Source organism: Pantherophis guttatus, chromosome 4 (assembly GCF_059756535.1).
Source record: "Pantherophis guttatus breed Tessera chromosome 4, ASM5975653v1, whole genome shotgun sequence".
NCBI classification, from domain to species: Eukaryota; Metazoa; Chordata; class Lepidosauria; order Squamata; family Colubridae; genus Pantherophis; species Pantherophis guttatus.
In genome coordinates, this window is record NC_142066.1 from 18,247,041 (window position 1) to 18,267,903 (window position 20,863).

At 40.2% G+C, this 20,863-nt stretch overlaps 2 protein-coding genes across 2 annotated transcripts; both read right to left on the reverse strand.

Moving 5' to 3' along the window:
* Window positions 1-1,414: 1,414 nt before the first annotated feature.
* LOC148113825 (vomeronasal type-2 receptor 26-like) lies at window positions 1,415-6,322 on the reverse strand (the record flags this gene model as incomplete). The annotated part of the gene is made up of 3 exons (XM_087893421.1): window positions 6,112-6,322; window positions 3,221-3,400; window positions 1,415-2,277 (listed from the first exon to the last, which is right to left on the reverse strand). Coding segments are annotated over exons 1-3 (1,254 nt in total), but the record flags the coding sequence as incomplete, so codon positions are not given.
* Window positions 6,323-19,556: 13,234 nt separating this feature from the next.
* LOC148113826 (vomeronasal type-2 receptor 26-like) lies at window positions 19,557-20,467 on the reverse strand. Its single transcript, XM_087893422.1, has one exon. The coding sequence runs from the start codon at window positions 20,463-20,465 to the stop codon at window positions 19,557-19,559; it is 909 nt and encodes a 302-aa protein (XP_087749548.1). The 5' UTR covers window positions 20,466-20,467.
* Between the last annotated feature and the right edge of the window lie 396 nt (window positions 20,468-20,863).

Here is a 20,863-nt window from a genome sequence, read left to right on the forward strand (position 1 = left end):
CCTCGGGTCCCTCACACCGCACACGAACTGCTCCAGGAGGGAGTCTTCTAGATCGGCAAATTCACAGTTAAAAGCAGCAGTTCTGAGGGAGGCGATGTAATGGTTAATGGACTCTCCCTCAGCTTGTAAGATTTGCTTGAAAGGGTACCAGCGAGCGATGCGCGAAGGGGTGGGCTCATAGTGGTGCTTGAGCTTTTCCCTCAGGACCTCCCATGGCACCGACTGTACTGGAACCAGAGCTAGCAGGGCCATAGTGACTGAAAACATTTCGGGACCACAGGCATTTAAGAACTGCGCTCTTTTCCGGCTGCTGGTCAGCCCCGTGTAGTCGTTCACCTCCAGAAAACATTCGAACCGTGCCTCATACGACTTCCAGGTTTCTGTAGCCTGGTTGAAGGGGGCGAATGTTAGAGGTGCCATTCTTTAGACGGAGGGGCTCTGTTTCTGAGAGGAATTTCCTCTACACGACGTCTCGTCGTGAAGTGACTCAGCTGAGCGCCTTGACTTAGCGCTAGTGACTTCAGCTGTTGACCACCTGTCTCTGTCCTCAGAATCCCACCTTCGTCGCCAGTGCTCTGAGGGCAACCCTGAGGTCATTAACTGAGGCGAGACCAGGTAAGTCAAACAGGAACGTTTATTACTAAAAGAACTGGTAGAGAGAAACAGAGCAGCAAACAACGGGTTTGACAGCTATTTATACTACAGCTGTCAAACCAAGCAACCAATAGAAAGGCAACATTCTCCCGCCGGCAAGTCCATGCGTCCTAGCCAATCAGGGACGCCAGTCGTAAATCGAGGACTTAACACCTTTTACCCTCTGGGTGAAAACTGGAGTTTAGAACAGAGCATTTTATTATTAGAATTTTATGGTGTGTTTTTTTAAAGATTTACCCCGATGGTTAATGTTACTGTAAATATCTATATCTATGTATTATATATATCCATATAAATCCATATATTTCAGTGTCTATCTCCATGTTCAGCTCTCTCTCTCTCCCTCTCTCATCTATCCATAAATATCTCTCTATATATACATGCCTAAGGCCTCAGTCTACTGGTTTCTAGTCTGGTATCTTATAAATTTAGTTGTTCTGGACTTACGATCCATATATCATTTAAAGGGTTCTGTAGAGGGATTTTTTTTTTAAAAAAAAAGATTTTTCTTTCTCCTGCCACTATTCATTTTTATAACTAATTCAAGGCAGCAAAAATATCTAATACTTCTCCCTCCTTCTATTTTTCTCCACAATAGAACATGTATGAGGCAGGAGTAGAACTCACAATATCCTAGTTTCTACCCTGGTCCTAGACACAACAGCTTTTAATTTCCTGATACCTGATGCAAAATAGGAAACAGCAATTAAATTTATGGTACTCTGTTCTTTTCTCTTTTGAGCTGATCTTTTTTGTTCAAATCGGGCCTCAACAGAATGATGTACAATTTGGGAGAAAAAATGCAAAGCAGTAATCCAGCACTGGAAGCTATAATGGAGAAAATTTCTACAGCAACCGTATATTTTCCCTTTGAACTCAGGTATGCTGGAACAAAGGACAACCAAACACTGCAGAAGACCAACATGCTAAAGGTGATAAACTTGGCTTCATTGAAAGCATCAGGCAATTTCCTTGCTAGGAAGGCCAGTGTGAAGCTGACAATGGCAAGGAAGCCCATATAACCCAAGACACAGTAGAACATGAAGGCAGATCCTTCGTTACACTCCAGAATGATTTCTTCTGCTATTGACTTCATGTCAGCATCTGGGAATGGGGGAGAGATGATCAGCCATATAATACAAATTTTAATTTGAATAAAGGAGCAGCAGGATACTAGAAATGTGCCAAGTCTTTTCCCCAACCATTTGGTCATCTTGGACCCTGGCTTGGTAGCCATGAAAGCTAGAACTACGATGAGGGTTTTGGCCAAAACACAAGAAATGGCCACTGAGAAGATGATGCCAAAGGCAGTTTGACGAAGGAGACATGTCACCTTGTGAGGTTTCCCAATGAATAGCAAAGTACAAAGAAATGATAACAGGAGAGCAACAAGGAGTACATATGTGAGGTTTTGATTGTTAGCTCTGACAATGGGAGTGTCCTGATGCTTAATAAAGATCCAAAGGACTCCAACTGTGATTAAAGAGAAAAAAAGAGAAGAACTAGCCATAACTGTTCCCAGGGTTTCTTTGTAGTTCAAGAATGTTGTAACTTTGGGGAGACACAAAACCTGCTTCTCATTGGGATGCTGATCTTCTGGACATTGAAAACATTCATCCATGTCTATGAAAGAAAATATCGATGTTGAAGTTGCATTGAAGGAATAAAAACTGACTGTATAAAGTGAGGACTGCCAATTAATTTCTGAAAAAATATATGTAGTACATGAAGTTAGTTGCCATCAACTTATCTATATATAGAAAAGTGAAAACCACTCATGCCGTAATCACGAAATCTCCAGAACCGTAAAGCCTACAAATTTGAAATTTGCCACCTATGTTCCCCTTGGCTGCTAGGTGCTCAATAAGAAAGGATTTTTTGAAATGACCATCAGAGCATTAGTATTTCCTATATTATGATTAACACACTCTGATGCTAAGAAATTCTACTCCCCCTCCCCACCTGAAAAGAAATCTGTTCCAAATGCAAAACACAAGCAGAGGAGAGAGTTTCAATTTCTGTTTTACTTTCACAGCAGCAACCAGCAGATAGGATAGGGGAGACTTCTGTGGAGCAAAACTGAGGGACAGAAGGGGGTAGGATAGTGGAGGTTTCTGTGGGGCAAGGCTGAGGGAGAGAAGCGGATAGGATAGGGGAGGCTTCTGTGGGGCAAGGCTGAGGGAGAGAAAGGGAGAGGAGAGGAGAGGCCTCTGTCTAACAATCATGAAAGAGAGAAGGGGATAGAATAGGGAAGGCTTCTGTGGGGCAAGGCTGAGGGAAAGAAAGGGAGAGGAGAGGCCGATCGTAACTACGCATTAATTTTCAAGCAGAGTCAATTCGTCAAGCCAGATCACATAGTTTTGTAGCGAAGCACAGATATTCAGCTAGTATTTGCATAAATTCACTTCTTGCTACCAATAATGAACATGCTTGCAATTCAATTACTTATCCCTATTTTATAGTCTAATCTGCCAAGTGAAAGAGTTGGCAGAAAACAGAAAATTCCCCATGGTATATTTGACAACCAGATTCATTTGGTGAGGTAGATATATACAATATCTCTTACCCTCCCTGTTAGAAATCTTCCCTTCTGGACATCGAAGACAGTCATAGCAGCAAAATAGTTTTCCTTCTATCTTAATCTGACTGTAGCCTGAATCGCACTTCCCATTACAGAGAGAAAGTGGCTGGGTCTGTCCATAAATAAAGAGTAATAATAAAAAGTTTATCTTTGGAAACGTGGCATCTCAGTTTCTTTCCGTATTTTCAGAAGTGTCTTTCCATCATATTTTTCTTTTGATATAATAATGTGAGAAAGCAAAATCTGGTTTTGTGTGGAAAAGATTTGAACAGCTTTTTTGCCTCAATGTGAGCTCATAGAGCCCAATACTTAATTTGTCGCCAATAAAAAGACCACTTTACAGAGGCATAGATTTACAAATGTTGCTTGCCTTTCTTTGCTTTTGAACATCTGTAGGGCTTTTAGTGAATGACAAAATGTTCACATATAATTTACATGCAAGGTGTGAACTTTCTTTGTGGCCTATTCCATTTCTCTCCATTTACCCACCTTCTACCCAAGAAGGTATCCTAGGGAACACCAGTGAATGACTTTCTAAGTCTATCAGCTAGGCTAGATACACAGAGTGTCACACGTGGAAATAAGGACTTGACTATGCTTTGGATGCTTCTGGATTGAAAGGATTAGCCAGCTGCTGTCGAAGGGACACCCAAATGACTTAACAGCAGCATATATAGAGAAAGACTCAAATAATATCTAGAAGGACCCTCCCTGTGGCTGATAACTAGCTCAGCAGAGACTAAAATCCAGGAAAAGCTTCTTTAGGTGGATGGAAGTTTTGAAGAATTTCAAGTCTTTGAAGAATGACCGAAGACAATCAACGTTGCTTGTTTCTGGGCAAGGTCTGTTTAATTCATACATAATTTAGCCTTGCATCTTTTATTTTTAAATGTTTTGCCCTATTTTAACTGTGATGTTTCCCACATGAATAAACCAACAGCTAGGCTGGAGAGGCTTCAGGGAGAGAATATGATTCTATTTCTGAGGTTCATTGCTATGGAATAGTTTGGCTCTTAGTGAGCTTTAGAAGTAGTGAAATCTGGACTGAACACAATGTGACTGGGCCGTACCTGGTTAAACCTGCTTGGCCACACAATATCGTCTTCATAAATGGTGACCATTTTTTCCTTGGAGTCCTTGAGGTCCATGCCTCCAACTTGGACTTTTTTAAAAGACAAATTTTCAAATGTGATCCAATTGATAATATCAAATCCAGTCTCTAATTCTCCGTTTTCATTGAACCCAATTTTTTGCCCAGCACTATTATTAAATGATGTTCTTCTGATCATGTAGTTGAGCTAAATCAGAAAATAAGCCAAACAGAGATATATATCAGGATGTACAACAGCACTCTTTCTCCCCTTTAAAGTATATAGACTGGAAATCCATTCAAGGTTTGTAAAACATGAAAGATAACAATAACAGCAATAATAAATTACATTATTGATTGTAACTATGATTACAGAATCTTCATAGCAATAGAATGAAACAGAAGAAATAAAATAAAATACTATATCGGATTATTCATTAAATCACAGTAATTTAAATCAGACTAATTATTTCTAGCAGATTTTTAAAAATAATAATTGAGAAACAAGTTTATATTGAGGAGAGTATAAAAGAATATAAGGGAAAGAATGTTGCAGAAGCCTTTAAAATTTATTTAAATATGTTAAATTTGTAATGATGAGGATCTCAATACATTTTAATAAAATTTCTAGTACCGAAATGAAAACAGTCTCCATGGTTTTCTTCTAAAAGAAATTTAATTTTGAGTATGTTTTTGGATTTCAGAAACTTCTCCAAATGAACAGGGTCAGTAAACATATAAGAAAAAACATAAAAGGAAAAAAGTAATACCAAATGAGCAACATAACATATTGTTCTTAGACCAAATAAATATATAGAATACAGTGTTTAAAAATAAATTATATGCATGTCATTTAGAAATAAATCATGTTTAGTCTTACTAAATTATTAATATCCAGATGTTTGAAAGGAAAAGCAAACTTTTTATAACTAACTTTAGGACCCAGATAGTTCGGAGCAATATGCTGACTCTGTAAACCGCTTAGAGAGGGCTGTAAACACTGTGAAACATTATATGAGTCTAAGTGCTATTGCTATTTAGCTTATAGAAACTTTTTTGTTACATATGGATATATCAATGGTATACTGTATTTTACATTTACTTGGTCTTAGACTGAAAAAGTAAATAGCTAACTTTATATTTACCAAAACTTCTCAGTTTCACCTAAATTGGACAAATGAATCCTTGGAAGAATGTTTATTTATTTATTTTTTCTGAAATCTAGTAGGAAGATAGAATGAGATATCTGTAATTTGTCTTTTGGGGGATTTTACCTTCCATAGATGTCGATTCAAAAACTTCCCCTTGATTTTCCTCCCTTCTCTAAATTTCATTATAGATGAATAGAAGCCATGCAAAGCATGTGCCACCACGTAGATAGCATTGTAGACACTGTAGCTGTGGCCACTCATTTCCATTTCAAAGACAGATGTAGGAAGAACCTCCAGTTTCTCCTTTCCAGTACAAGTGGCCCCGTTTGCCTTTTGTGTTACAGAGGGGCGGAAGGAACATCCAAAGGCATTTTCCCAGAAGATCTTGATAAAAGTGTCTTCCTTTTCCAAGTTAGGGTTTCTCATCTGAACAAATTGATGGAATCCCAGTACCTTCTCTGAGTGAATTGCAAAAGATAAAGCACCATGAAGGAAAACCATATCCATATTTCTCTGAAAGGGATGTGATGTAAAATCTATCTGTATTGTCATAATCCAGACTTTCCCTTTTGTCCATAGTGGTAAATCATTATCTTTCAAATTACTGGAAAGAAACCTTAGAGTCATTACGTTACCACTTTCACCATGAACTACCACCACAGTGACACTACTTTTCATAACAAATCTGTACATGTTAAGTCCTATTTCGATCATCTTTTTCAGATTATTTGAATGAAGAGTTTTGGGAAATCTTGCAACAAAGTCAAAGCAGATGCCACTCTGGGTAGCCATGGGAAGCACCCTGCGCAGAAACATTTCACCACTCTCATTGTCTACTAGCAACATCCCAACCCATGTCCACATGAAATATAGCAATAATTGAGAAATTCCCCTGTACTGACTGTCCATATTCGGCAACATCTGTTGGTAAAAAGCAGTTTGTTCTTTTGTGCTAATATCAGGAGCAGAACCATACAATATCTAGAAACAGAGAGATAAACAATAAAAGGGAAAAAATGACTGTAAAGTAAAAAATTAATGTGCAATTATATATCCCTATTTTGTCTGCTAAATTAGAAACTGAAGCTGGATTCCATGTAAATTTCACATTCATATTCAAGCTGAGATAATGGAGCAGAAATGTTCAGCATTTCTCATGACTTAATTAAGCATGTTCAATCAGCAGATCTCCATCTGTGCATGGAGATTGCTATGCCATCACTTCCAAGGCTGAGCTGCATCAGCAAAATAGGTCAGTGGTTCAGAGTTGAATTAGAACACCACTTCACAATACAGAGATGAATTATATCATGTTAGGTTACCATAGAAAAAACTTACAGAATAAACTCCATGTTTGGGATTTCCAATATCATATCTCAAGACACAAGATTTAATTCAGAGAGCACAGACTGTATCACTCAATCAAGTTCAATCACTTTGGTGAATATTGATTTTGCTGAAAAATATCCCCAAGCCTAGCCCCTTGAAACATCAAAAAGCTGAAGAATTAAGTTGCTGTGGCATAACCAAAACATGCCAAAATTCACTTGTAGTCTCTAGCAGCATAAATTTCCTAAAATGTACCCTTTTTATTACAATCAAGATTTTTACAGAAAAAAATATTATATGGATTTTAATCTCCTGCCACTTAATTCCAAGGAAACAACAAACCTGTGGCATCTTGTACAGGGAAAGGATATTAGCCATGTATAGATAGATGTCAGAGGAAGGTCCTCCAATGACTGCTATTGGTCTGTTTTGAGCATCACAGCTATAGTTAGGTTTGAATTGGCCCTTTGTAAAGAAGAGCTCCAATGAGGCACGGTATGTCCAACTGGGATCAAAGTAGGCATTATAGATATGGAACCCCAAGGTATGGTTTGGTAAAATAGAGGTATCTCTATTGATTTCCAGGATGGCAAACTCTAAAGCAAGGATGTGTTGATACATTGGAGTTATGAGCCTAAAATAAGCATTATATATTGTCAAAATACATACTTCCCAAAATATCATAGATGGTATAGATCAACTAAGTTTAATGAATGTAACATCTATCAAACCCATGTCTGTCTGTCTGTCTGTCTGTCTGTCTGTCTGTCTGTCTGTCTGTCTATCATCCATCCATCCATCCATCCATCCATCCATCTATTGTACATCTATATATTTTCCTACCTTACATTCAAATACTCTCCCTCCCTCACTCACTCACTCCCTCACTCCCTCACTAACTCACTCACTCCTGTCTCTGCTCTATATCCTTTTCTTCTTTCTCTTTTCATGTCCCTCTGTAAAACATCTTACACAATGGTGCCAAGAAACTCCTTAGATGGATGTCTCCTGAAGTCTATCATTCTACAGTAGATGTAGATCTGAGAGAAAATGCCCACAATTATGAAATCTCCTGACTGATATTGCTTGTGAAGAAAAGGCAGAGGGTTGTTAGTCCTACATTTAGCACTGGGAATCATGGACATCATTTCAGGCAAAAGCACCAAGACCAAGGCTGCAAGTATCATCATAATGTGTAAAAGTGTCTTATCGTAAGCCAGCTGAAGTGTCCCCAAGCTTTGCCTCATTAAGAGTATTTATACTTGCACTTGTCTCCACAACAAGTACTTGCCCACTAGGAGATGAAGTTGAAACAATGATGTGGGAATTGATAATGACAATTGAAAGATCAACAATTCAGAATTCAAGACCTAGGAAACCATGGCATGTAAACAATTGTACACCAGCCTGTAATTGCTGACAGCAATGAAAACTAAAAAGAAATACAGAACTTTTCCCAATTTGTACGAAAACAGGAAAAAAAGTTCTTCCAGTTTGAAAACAATATGGCCTTACATTTGTTATAGGAGAAATGACGGAACTAGGCCAAGCTCTTCAATGCAGGAAAGAGTTTATTGCGCAAGGTTCAAACAGTCCAAAGACAGCAAAGGGTCTGAACAATGATGGCTGCTTTTGGCCAGATATTTATACAGTATAAAGACAAAGTTACTACGAAGAGTGAGACATTTCACACGTAGCAGTTACCCTTTAATCTATCTCTAGGAAAGACATAACAGCCCTTTTCCCACAGGCTCAGGTTCTCAGCTCCGGAGCTCAAGACATAATAAAAGAGGAGATAAAGGGCTCAAAGGCGCCTCAAGAGCAGTAAAGAGGACAGTAAGGGAAGCAGTATTTCTTCTCTAAGATATACATGACATTTGGGGTGTAATAAACATTAAACAACAGGATGTATCTGTTTAGGGTCAGTTTGCCCTTTTACAATTCTGTACCTACATCAAATACTGTTTGGCATCTCAGCACCTTGGCACGGAAGAGGCACTTCTGTCTTGACCAAAGATTTGGATTTCTAATATTTGAGTTTTATCCTGTAAGGTCCGGCTATACGCTTAAGCTCTCAGTGAACCAAAAAGAAAGACTTAAACGGAGGCTTGAATAAGAATCAACATTTAATCTTTGATCAAAGACAAAAGGCTGGGTAAAACCATTCCAAACACATTCAAAGAGATATGTATATGGGAGGGTTCACATCTTCAGAGAAGATGTAACCACATTTTATACCTTTAAAGCATCAGTTAGATCCCCAATTCTGGCCCCTTAATTTATGTTTGTGTATTCTTTGTTGCCCTGCAAAGGAATCTAAACTTCCAATTAGTCTTATCTTTGTTTACTTAATTGGCCACTTAGCCCCTGGCTCCTGAAGACCAGATCTTATCCAGATCAGGCATAAATTAGGATTGAGATGTAAATTACCCCTTTGTTGATGGCTGGAGTTCCAACAGATACATACCATGTTTTTAGGTGGCACAGAAAGAGATTGATATGAGCAGGTCAAATGGCAGGGACATACGTTTGACAAATACCAGATACATTTCAGAGGCCTAATGACAATATGTTTGTAACAGGAGATACAAATAGAAAGGAATAATATATGTGATACAAAAGCACAATATATATGTTACAGGAACCTAATGATTACAGAATAACAAGCTTTTACTAAATCTAGTATATCAGTATTTTATATTCTATATTATTGTTTCCCTACAATCCCAATATTGAATCTTAGCCTGGCTCATACCCCTCTTTGTGACTCATCTGTTTATCCAGATGAGTCACACCATAGGTCCTCTTCCTGCTGGAGCCGTTTGTAATCCCACATAGCCATCACCTGAGCAGTTGTCTTACGTTCCACCAGCAAGGATAGACTTTTAGAAATAGTTTTAACAAACAGAGGTAAAATACATGGGAGAAAAATACACCCTGCAGCTACTAAACCCACCAGGCCAAAAATGGCCTGCAGGCCAGGTAACTTTGGCCACCATCCTGAAAACATGTCCTGTAAATTAAGGCCTTTCCAAGTCTGGACTGGCACATGAGCTATTTTAACCATTTTGTCTGTTATTTCCTTAATAACCTTTCCGCTGTCATCAACTTCTATACAGCAGTTAGTCAAACTAAACTTTCCACATACCCCGCCTTCCTTGGCTAACACATAGTCTAAGGCTAATCTATTCTGCATAATATATGTCTTTGATTTGACACCGTCCCTAGCTAATTGAGTAAGACCTTTTACAGTTTCATTGGTGATGATTTCAACCACAGCTTCGCTCTGCAGACCACTCTTCACTTCCCCAACTACGTTGGTTACCTACGACCCTAACTTTTCCTATTGCAGATGTGTCTACATGTCTTCTTTGTCTTAAGTTCCCCACCTCCTCATACACCGGGACACCTAAAACCTGTCGAGTTTTAAGGGGAAGCAAAAAGAATCCTGGTCCAATTATTCCCAGGACACAAGCTCCACACCAAGATTTCGGTAGAACCCCATATGCCATTTTACCACATATCCAGTATAGTCCATCAGGAGCCAGCCATTCAAGGGCCTGATTATCTGGATCCTTTAAAAAGGATAACCCATTTACCTTAAACAGAGCCATTTCATCAGTTCCCTCTGTGGCATCGCTTCCTGACCACCTTACTTTCCCATTTGCCTGTACATATGTGGTTTCCTACCTGATGACAGCCTGCCACAATTTTACTCTGAAAACACACATTCCCTACCAGACTAGTAGTCAATGTCCAGTCTCCATCCTTACCCTTATTATATGACAGGTTACCTTTCTGATCCATTTCTAATATTTTGGAATAATTTAATTCCTGGGCTTCCCATGGCCATTTTTCTCCCATGTTAGTTCCTTCACATACAAAACAATTTGATACATTCAGAGTGTGGGCTATGTCTTCTGCCAATTTGACAAAGGTATTTGTTACATAGCTAGGGATTTTGGGTATATTCAGCCTTTCCATTTTCAGATAATATTACAAGGGGACTTCTTCAGTATTTATTACCAAATAATGTACTAGCACCTCCTCTATAATTTTCACGTCACACTCTACCTTACAGCTCATACATAAAACACAATCAATACAGTGAGTGCAACAACAACACTCACACCCACAATTACAAAACCAACACATTTAAAGAAAATTCTCTTTTCTGTTCTTTTGCATCAAAAGGCAGCTTCCAGGGTGTCCTAAGCAGGGACTTCTTTCATCTGTAAGAGGTTCACACTCCGCAGCCAGTTGGGGAAATATTAGGGATCGGAACGACTGAGAAATCAAATGGGCCCTGGCTGTCCACAAAACCATTGCTTATATCTGTAAAACACAATGATCAATAAAGCTACTACCCCAATTACTCAAAGTGCCCACACCCAATTTTCCTCCCACATGAATCCGCAATGATCTTCAATCTTTTGTCAGGATCCAAGTTCCGGACTAATTCAAGAGAGCAGGTGCTCCATCCTCTTTTTTTAGCTTACAGCGGGTTACATCAGCAGATATACATCAAGGTAACCTATATATAAAATACAAAAGCTTTCTTTAAGCACATTCAAATGTCAGTTTTGTTGGATGTTGTTTGTCCACGGACACTTTCCAGCCGGTGTCAGCTGCTGCCTTGACTCATGTCCGATGGATCCATGATTTTGATTCTGCAATCTTAATAGCAAGTGGAGAAGTCATAATACCAATAAAAGATCCCTTCCATCTTCCACTTGGTCCCCAGGTTCAAATGAGTGACATTAAGTTACTAATCTAGGGGGTACTTGTTCCATCACATATCGTTGGAGTCTCTCAATTTGCTTATTAAGTTCTTGTACCATCTCCATATTCCAAACACCCCCCCCTTTATGACCTAAATCAGGCCACCTAAAATACATATTTACCTTATTTTACCATATTTACATGGTCGGGTGGAATAAACCTCCAATACCTGTAAACAATCATGCTCAGAAACAGACTCTGTAGGCAACAAAGTTGCTGGATTTAATCAGTTAGACACCACCAGATGCACCTGTGGATATTCACTCATAATTGCCTGATATTTTGTCAACCTTTGCCCACTAATCCACAAATGTCCCTTAGTATCCAACACAGACTGTGCCTCATGAGGGGAGTGCATGAGTATAGGACAAGAAAATGTAAGTTTATTACAATTCTGAATCAATTCTGCACTTGCAGCCAGCACCTTCAAACAGTGGGGCCAGCTTTTTGCCCCCCCCTCCCATCCAATTGTTTTGACAAATAGGCTCCAGATTGTTGCCAACTTCCCAAAGGCTGGGTAAGTACCCAGCAATATTTCTATCAGTGTTTACGTACAAATTCAAAGGCAAGTTCGATAAAGCCAGAGCTTTTCCTGTCCCCCCCCTTTCCACTCAAGGGGTTCCACATTGGCTCCTTTGGTGGCTGCATACAAAAGTGCTGCCATCAAAGCAAAGTTAGGGATCCAATTACGGCAAAAGCCAGCTAATCTTAAAAAGCTTCTCAGTTGTCTTTTTGTTCGGGGTCCTGCCAGCATTAGGACCACCCTTTTCCACTCTGGTCCTAAAGCTCGACGACCTTTATATCGTATCCCAAATATCTAACTTTCCTTTTCACCAATTGAGCTTTCTTTCTTGATACCCAATAACCACACTCTAATAACAAATCTAACATTATCGTGCATTCATCTTAGTATTATCCCATCATAAATCCTCTGTTGATCCAAACATCATCAACATATTACAGTATTGTGTCTCCTGGTTGTTGAGGCACATAATACTGTAAGTCTCTAGCTACCGCTATTCCAAACAATGTGGGGGAGGTCTTAAATCCCTGAGGCAGCCAAGTCCCAGTATATTGCATTTTCATTCCTGTATAAGGATTCTCCCACTCAAAATGCAAACAGTGGCTGGCTGACGGGGTCAATGGGAATTGTAAAGAATGCATCCCTTAAATCAATAACAGAAAACCACTCAGCCCGGGGTGGAATTAAACTTAACAGGGTATATGGATTTGACACGGCCGGGTGTAAAGTTACCGTGCCCCGGGCGGTAAGACCCATCTGACTGTTTAATTGGGATAATTGGAGTATTCCAGGAGGACTAAATAGGCACCAAAAACCCCGCTTCCAAAACTCTGAATGCTTTCATAAATAGCACAAATAGCTTCCCAAGAAACGGGACGCTGCCTTATACTCACAGACGCCACTCCAGGTTTTAGTTCCACCACCACATCAAACAACCTCCACTTCTCCTCCTTCTCTCTCTTCAACCTGTCTCTCTATCATCAACCTCCAAATCTCCTCCAGGGAATGCCTTATGGTCATTCTCTGACTATCTTCATCAAAAGAAATTGTTGCCCCTAATTTACTCAGCAGATCCCTGCCTAACAACGGATTAGGGTATTCAGGGATATACAAGAATTCATGCTGGATTTCAGCTTCCTTAAAATCACACATCTCTGGTTTCAAGACCTGCTGACCCATGGCTTGCCCTGATACCCCCTGGACCTGAATTTTATGGGATATGGGGGGCTGCAATCTGCTTATTTACAACTGATCTTCCTGCTCCCATATTTACCAGAAATGTTCTGTACTGATCCCCTATTTTCATTGTAACTAATGGCTCAGGCGGAGGTTCTTCCAAGCCTGGTCCCCCTCAATCTGACCAAGTCATGTCTGCCAATCCAATACTTTCCACTTTCTGCTGCCCTGCGCCCTCTCCAAATCCTCTACCCAAAACCCCTACCTGAACTTGTCTGTCCAACCTTCTACTCAAACCTCTCCTCTATCCTCGTTCTCCCCTTCTCCCAGAGAGCTGCCTATGCATCCCTGACCCAAAATCCACTCTTCTCATCCCTCTACTTCTCACCATCTGTCTTGGGCATTCCTTTTCCCCTTACACATTAATTAGGACCCAGGGGTAAATTCTGAGAAAACCCCCCTTGCATACCACTTCGCAATGCCCCTGCCAACAAACCAGCCTTTTTATTCATCCGTGCCTCCTGCTCTTTCTTCTCCTACAGCCCCCTCCAAATCATCATCATTATCATCCCCCTTTCCCTCACTCTGACTGCTACCTCTAGGCGAATGACTCTCCTTGACTTTTGACTTCGCGCCAGGATCACTCATACGCCTCTGATTTCCTCCTCCGCTCCCTCCAGCAGCCCCCTTACTTTTCCTGCCTGCTTAGATACACATAACCCGACTGTTTCAGCCCGACATTGCAATAAATCCTCAGCTTTTTTCAACAGGGCTCTCACCCATTGATCAATATATTAAAATTGATCAGGATATTTATCCTGATTCACTACAATCACTCCCCACAACTTATCCACTATTTCTTCCCTTAACCATCCCTGAGGGGGGAGGGGTTAGCCCGCCTCCCTTTGTGGCCACACATGTCTGCATAAGAATTTTAATCTATCCTTTGATCCTTTCGGATAGGAAGGGTTGCTAAAATACTTGTCAAAACCTTTTAACATGCATGCCAACAGAGTATTTGGCATGCTCTGAACCCCACCCATTCTACCACACTGCCGTCGACTCATAGCCCTGGAAACTCACGGCCACTAGCGAGAAATGCGACGGTTTAACCACCCACACAACCTGACATGGACTTCGTTAGGGTAACCACCCCGAGTCCAAGGGAGTGATCAGGTCCCTTCTTCTGCCTTCAAATGAGGCAGGTACAATTCTTTTACAATATACTCACTTAAAAACGCTCCCACTCCATAGATTCCTGGCCAGGAATTTGTTCAGACCACCTTTCCTGCACCGCAGGGTTCTTGGACTCGATCAGAGCTCCGTCGGTCCCATAGGGCTATCGCTGCTGTCTCCCAGAGATTTTATCCCTGCGGCGCCTGGAGAATGTTCAGGAGTGACTTCCCGATGGTCCCAAGGGGTTGAAACGGCCCTCAGAGAAATATCGCCTTGCACCTAGTCCCGGTGGAGTCGCCAGCTGTTATAGGAGAAATGACGGAACTAGGCCGAGCTCTTCAATGCAGGAAAGAGTTTATTGCGCAAGGTTCAAACAGTCCAAAGACAGCAAAGGGTCTGAACAATGATGGCAGTATTTCTTCTCTAAGATATACATTTGTTAAATTGCTGGCTCGCCCCGCCCCTTGCCCCGCCCTTCCGCACCACTGGGTGAGGGGTGGGCGAGCCAGCAATTCAACAAATGGTTCAGTGTTTTTTTATAATTTTATTGGCCTCGCAGCTGCCGTGGGACTACAAAGGACCGCCCTACAGCTGATCAGTGTTAACAGAAAACAAATGAGTAGATCGGTGCCTGAAAATATAAATGGATAGACCCAGTGGTGGGATTCTACTTTGGTAGAACCGTTGTTAAGTAGTTAAGCCAGTGGTTGCCAAAGTGGGTGGTACCTCCCCCTTGGGGGCGGTGGGATGCCTTAGGGGGATGGTAAGTGGCAAGGGGGGCGGCAGAGGGGGCTAAGTGGCAAGGAGGGTGCCCCCCCCTTTGACCTGTGCCTCGCAGCACTTACCTCCTTGCAAGCAAACAGCAAGAAAAAAACAGCCTCTTTCAGCTTCAGCATAGGTTAATTAGCATGATTAGATCGGCTTCCGACTCTCAGCTGATTCGCTCTCAGCTGTTTTGCAGGCTCGTTTGTAAGCTCTTGTTTTGCAAGCTCTTTGCTTGCTGCAAAGAGTGTTGGAGCAGATTTTTTTTCCCCTAGCTAAAAGGAAACTGAAATTAAAGCAGGTTCTGCTGCAACATGACAAAATGAAGCAGGGAGAGAGATTTCTTTTTCTTTTTCTTTCTCCTCACCAAAAAAGGTAGGTGCAAACAATGGGAAATTTAGGGCAAAAGAGGAGAGTTCAAGATTTTAAAACACAAAAGAAAAAAAGCTCTATTTAACTAGGGAATTGTAATAATTGAGATACTATTAATTGTATATTGTGTTGAAAGCAGAAATTGGATTGCATGGAAATAATTGGAATATTCATGTTCATATTGATTAATATACAAAAAAGATAGTTATATAACTAATTGATCTATATTAAAATGTTGAATTTGTATTAAACAACTGTATTACATAATTACATAATTAACCAATGTGAGGATGGATATAAAAATAGATGACAATGGGAAAGGGTATAATATAGAATAGAAGGGAAAAATTGAATTTGATTAAGATTAGAGATGAGGATGAAGGGTAATATTGGTTTTTTTTAAAAAAAATAGATGAGGAATAAATATGGCAAAAAGGAAATATAGAAATTGTAAATTTAATTGAAATGACTAAACACTGTTTAAATTTGTGAACCGGCCAAGTACTCTGTTCAAAGAAAATACATTGTATGTTTGTATGTGTGTTTCTAACTATTGTTATTTATTCATATTTGTTCTTTTTTATTCTTTAAAGTTTAACAATTCATTCTTTATCTTAATATCGTTATATTTGTTTGGGGTTGGCTTTCTTCCCATTCATCATTTTTATTGTACAGCAATCTTTCTCCTCAAACCTACCACCTCACTCTCTTCTTTCCTTCTTACTTTCTCTTCCCCCCCTCTTCTTCTCCCTACTTTCTCTTCCTTTCTCCTTCTCCTCCTCTTTTCCTCCCTCTCTTACCCTCACTCCTTCCCTTCCTTCATCCGTCTCTATTGCTTTATCCTTTTATGCATATGGACTACTCAGAGGGCTGAAAAAGTTATTTTTGACCGGTCCTCGCACTTTTGACCAGTCCTCGAACTTACGACTGTCCTCATATTTTACGTTTTTGCCCTATCTTGTCACCATGGTGAAGAGAAGCAGTTGTGAAATGAGTGACATGGTTGTTAAGAATGCTACAATGGGTATAAATGATGACCAGTCATAAGTGCGAAGACCGGTCAAAAGTGCGAAGGCCTGTCAGAAATCCCTTTTTCAGCCCTCTGGGCAGTCCTTTTGTGCACATGGACTACTCAGAAGGCTGAAAAAGTTATTTTTGACTGGTCCTTGCACTTTTGACCAGTCCTCGAACTTACGACTGTCCTCACATTTTATGTTTTTGCCCTATCTTGTCACCATAATGAAGAGAAGCAGTTGTGAAATGAGTGACACGGTTGTTAAGAATGCCGCAACGGGCATAAATGTGAGGATGGTCACATCCTCAAGTGCGAGGTCAGGTCAAAAGTGTGAGGACCAGTCAGAAATGACTTTTTTCAGCCCTCTGAGTAGTCCCTATGCACATAGCCACGCCCACCCGGTCACATGACCAACTAGCCAGGCCCATCCGGTCACATGACCCCCCAAGCCACACCCCCAACTAAGCCACTCCCACAGAACTGGTTGTTAAAAAAATTGAATCCCACCACTATATAGCTCCCTTTATATACCTTGCTGGCCAGGGAGCTGACCAATCACAATTGACCCATTGTATTTCAAATCTCCCGCCAAAACTTACATACATAACATACCATATCATATGGGTGCCATAAAAACAAATTTAAAAAACTGGAGTTTAGAACAGAGCATTTTATTATTAGAGTTTTATAGTGTTGTTTTTTTAAAAGATTTACCCTGGTGGTTAATGCTACTGTAAATATCTATATCTATGTATTATATACAGGTGAAACTCAAAAAATTAGAATATTGTGCAAAAGTTCATTTATTTCAGTAATGCAACTTAAAAGGTGAAACTAATATATATGAGATAGACTCATTATATGAAAAGCGAGATAGTTCAAGCCTTGATTTGTCATACTTTTGATGACTATGGTTTACAGCTCATGAAAATCCCAAATTCACAATCTCAGAAAATTAGAATATTGTGAAAAGGTTCAATATTCTAGGCTCAAAGGGTCCTATTCTAATCAGCTAATTAAGCCATAACACCTGCAAAGGGTTCCTGAGCCTTTAAATGGTCTCTCAGTCTGGTTCAGTAGGAATCACAATCATGGGAAAGACTGATGACCTGACAGTTGTGCAGAAAACTATCATTAACACCCTCCATAAGGAGGGAAAGTCTCAAAAGGTAATTGCAAAAAAAGTTGGATGTTCCCAAATTGCTGTATCAAAGCACATTAATAGGAAGTTATGTGGAAGGGAAAAGTGTAGAAGAAAAAGGTGCATAAGCAGCAGGGATGACCGCAGCCTGGAGGGGATTGTCAGGAAAAGGCCATTCAAAAGTGTTGGGGATTTTCACAAGGAGTGGACTGAGGCTGGAGTCAGTGCATCAAGAGCCACCACACACAGAGGGATCCTGGACATGGGCTTCAAATGTCATATTCCTCTTGTCAAGCTGCTCCTGAACAAAAAACAACGTCAGAAGCGTCTTACTGGGCTAAAGTCTGTTGCTCAGTGGTCCAAAGTCCTCTTTTCTGATGAAAGCAACTTTTGCATCTCATTTGGAAACCAAGGACCCAGAGTCTGGAGGAAGAATGAAAGATGCTTGAAGTCCAGTGTGAAGTTTCCACAGTCTGTGTTGATTTGGGGAGCCATGTCACCTGCTGGTGTTGGTCTACTGTGCTTCATTAAGTCCAGGGTCAACACAGCTGTCTACCAGAAGATTTTGGAGCACTTCAGGCTTCCTTCCGCAGATGAGCTTTATGGGGATGCTGACTTCATTTTCCAGCAGGACTTGGCACCTGCTCACACTGCCAAAAATACCAAAACCTGGTTCAATGACCATGGGATTACTGTGCTTGATTGGCCAGCAAACACGCCTGACCTGAACCCCATAGAGAATCTATGGGGCATTGCCAAGAGAAAGATGAGAGACATGAGACCAATCAATGCAGAAGAGCTGAAGGCCACTATTGAAGCATCCTGGTCTTCCATAACACCTCAGCAGTGCCACAGGCTGATAGCATCCATGCCACACCGCATTGAGGCAGTAATTGATGCAAACAGGGCCCAAGCCAAGTACTGAGTACATATGCATGCTTATACTTTTCAGAGGTCCAATATTGTTCTATGTACAATCCTTGTTTATTGATTTCATGTAATATTCTAATTTTCTGAGATTGTGAATTTGTGGTTTTCATGAGCTGTAAGCCATAATCATCAAAATTATGACAAATCAAGGCTTGAGCTATCTTGCTTTGCATGTAATGAGTCTATCTCATATATTAGTTTCACCTTTTAAGTTGCATTACTGAAATAAATGAAGTTTTGCATGATATTCTAATTTTTCGAGTATCACCTGTATATCCATATAAATCCATATATCTCTCTATGTCTATCTCCATGTTCATCTCTCTCTCTCTCTCTCTCTCTCTCTCTCTCTCTCTCTCTCTCTCTCTCTCCCTCCCTCCCTCCCTCTCTCTCCCTCTCTCTCTCCCTCCCTCCCTTCCTCTGTCTCTCTCTCTCTCTCATCTCTCCATATATATCTCCATATATATATATATATATACATGCCTAAGGCCTCAGTCTCCTGGTTTCTAGCCTAGTATCTTAGAAATTTAGTTGTTCTGCATTTAGGATCCATATATCAGTTAAAGCCACCCTGGGTCTTCGGAGAGGGATGGCATATAAATTGAATAAATAAGCAAATAAATAAATAAATAAATGGTTCAGTAGAGGGAATTTTTTAAAAAAAAGATGTTTCTTTCTTTTGCAATTATTATTTTTTATAAATAATTCAAGGCAGCAAAAATATCTAATTCTTCTCCCTCCTTCTATTTTTCCCCACAACACATGTATGAGGCAGGAGTAGAATTCACAATCTCCTAGTTTCTACCCTGGTCCTAGACAAAACAGGTTTTATACTTCCTGATACCTGATGCAAAATAGGAAACAGCAATTAAATTTATGGTACTCTGTTCTTTTCTCTTTTGAGCTGATCTTTTTTGTTCAAATCAGGCCTCAGCAGAATGATGTACAATTTGGGAGAAAAGATGCAAAGCAGTAATCCAGCACTGGAAGCTATAATGGAGAAGATTTCTACAGCAACCGTATATTTTCCCTTTGAACTCAGGTATGCTGGAACAAAGGACAACCAAACACTGCAGAAGACCAACATGCTGAAGGTGATAAACTTGGCTTCATTGAAAGCATCAGGCAGTTTCCTTGCTAGGAAGGCCACTGTGAAGCTGACAATGGCAAGGAAGCCCATATAACCCAAGACACAGTAGAACATGAAGGCAGAGCCTTCGTTACACTCCAGAATGATTTCTTCTGTTATTGACTTCATGTCAGCATCTGGGAATGGGGGAGAGATGATCAGCCATATAATACAAATTTTAATTTGAATAAAGGAGCAGCAGGATACTAGAAATGTGCCAAGTCTTTTCCCCAACCATTTGGTCATCTTGGACCCTGGCTTGGTAGCCATGAAAGCTAGAACTACAATGATGGTTTTGGCCAAAACACAAGAAATGGCCACTGAGAAGATGATACCAAAAGCAGTTTGACGAAGGAGGCATGTCACTTTGTGAGGTTTCCCAATGAATAGCAAAGTACAAAGAAATGATAACAGAAGAGCAACAAGGAGTACATATGTGAGGTTTCGGTTGTTAGCTCTGACAATGGGAGTGTCCTGATGCTTAATAAAAATCCAAAGGACTCCAACTGTGATTAAAGAGAAGAAAAGAGAAGAACTAGCCATAACTGTTCCCAAGGTTTCTTTGTAGTTCAGGAATGTTGTAACTTTGGGGAGACACAAAACCTGCTTCTCATTGGGATGCTGATCTTCTGGACATTGCAAACATTCATCCATGTCTATGAAAGAAAATATCGATGTTGAAGTTGCATTGAAAAAATAAAAACTGATTGTATAAAGTGAGGACTGCCAATTCATTTCTGAAAAAAATATATGTAGTACATAAAATTAGTTGCCATCAAGTTATCTATGTATGTAAAAGTGAAAACCACTCTCGCCGTAATCACAAAATCTCCAGAACAGTAAAGGCTACAAACTTGAAATTTGCCAGGAATGTTCACCTTGGCTTTTAGGTGTTCACTAAGAAAGGATTTTTCAAAATGACCATCAGAGCATTAGCATTTCCTATATTATGATTAACACACTCTGACGTTAAGGAGTTGTACTCCCACTCCCCACCTGAAAAGAAATCTGTTTCAAATGCAAAACACAAGCAGAGGAGAGGAGTTTCATTT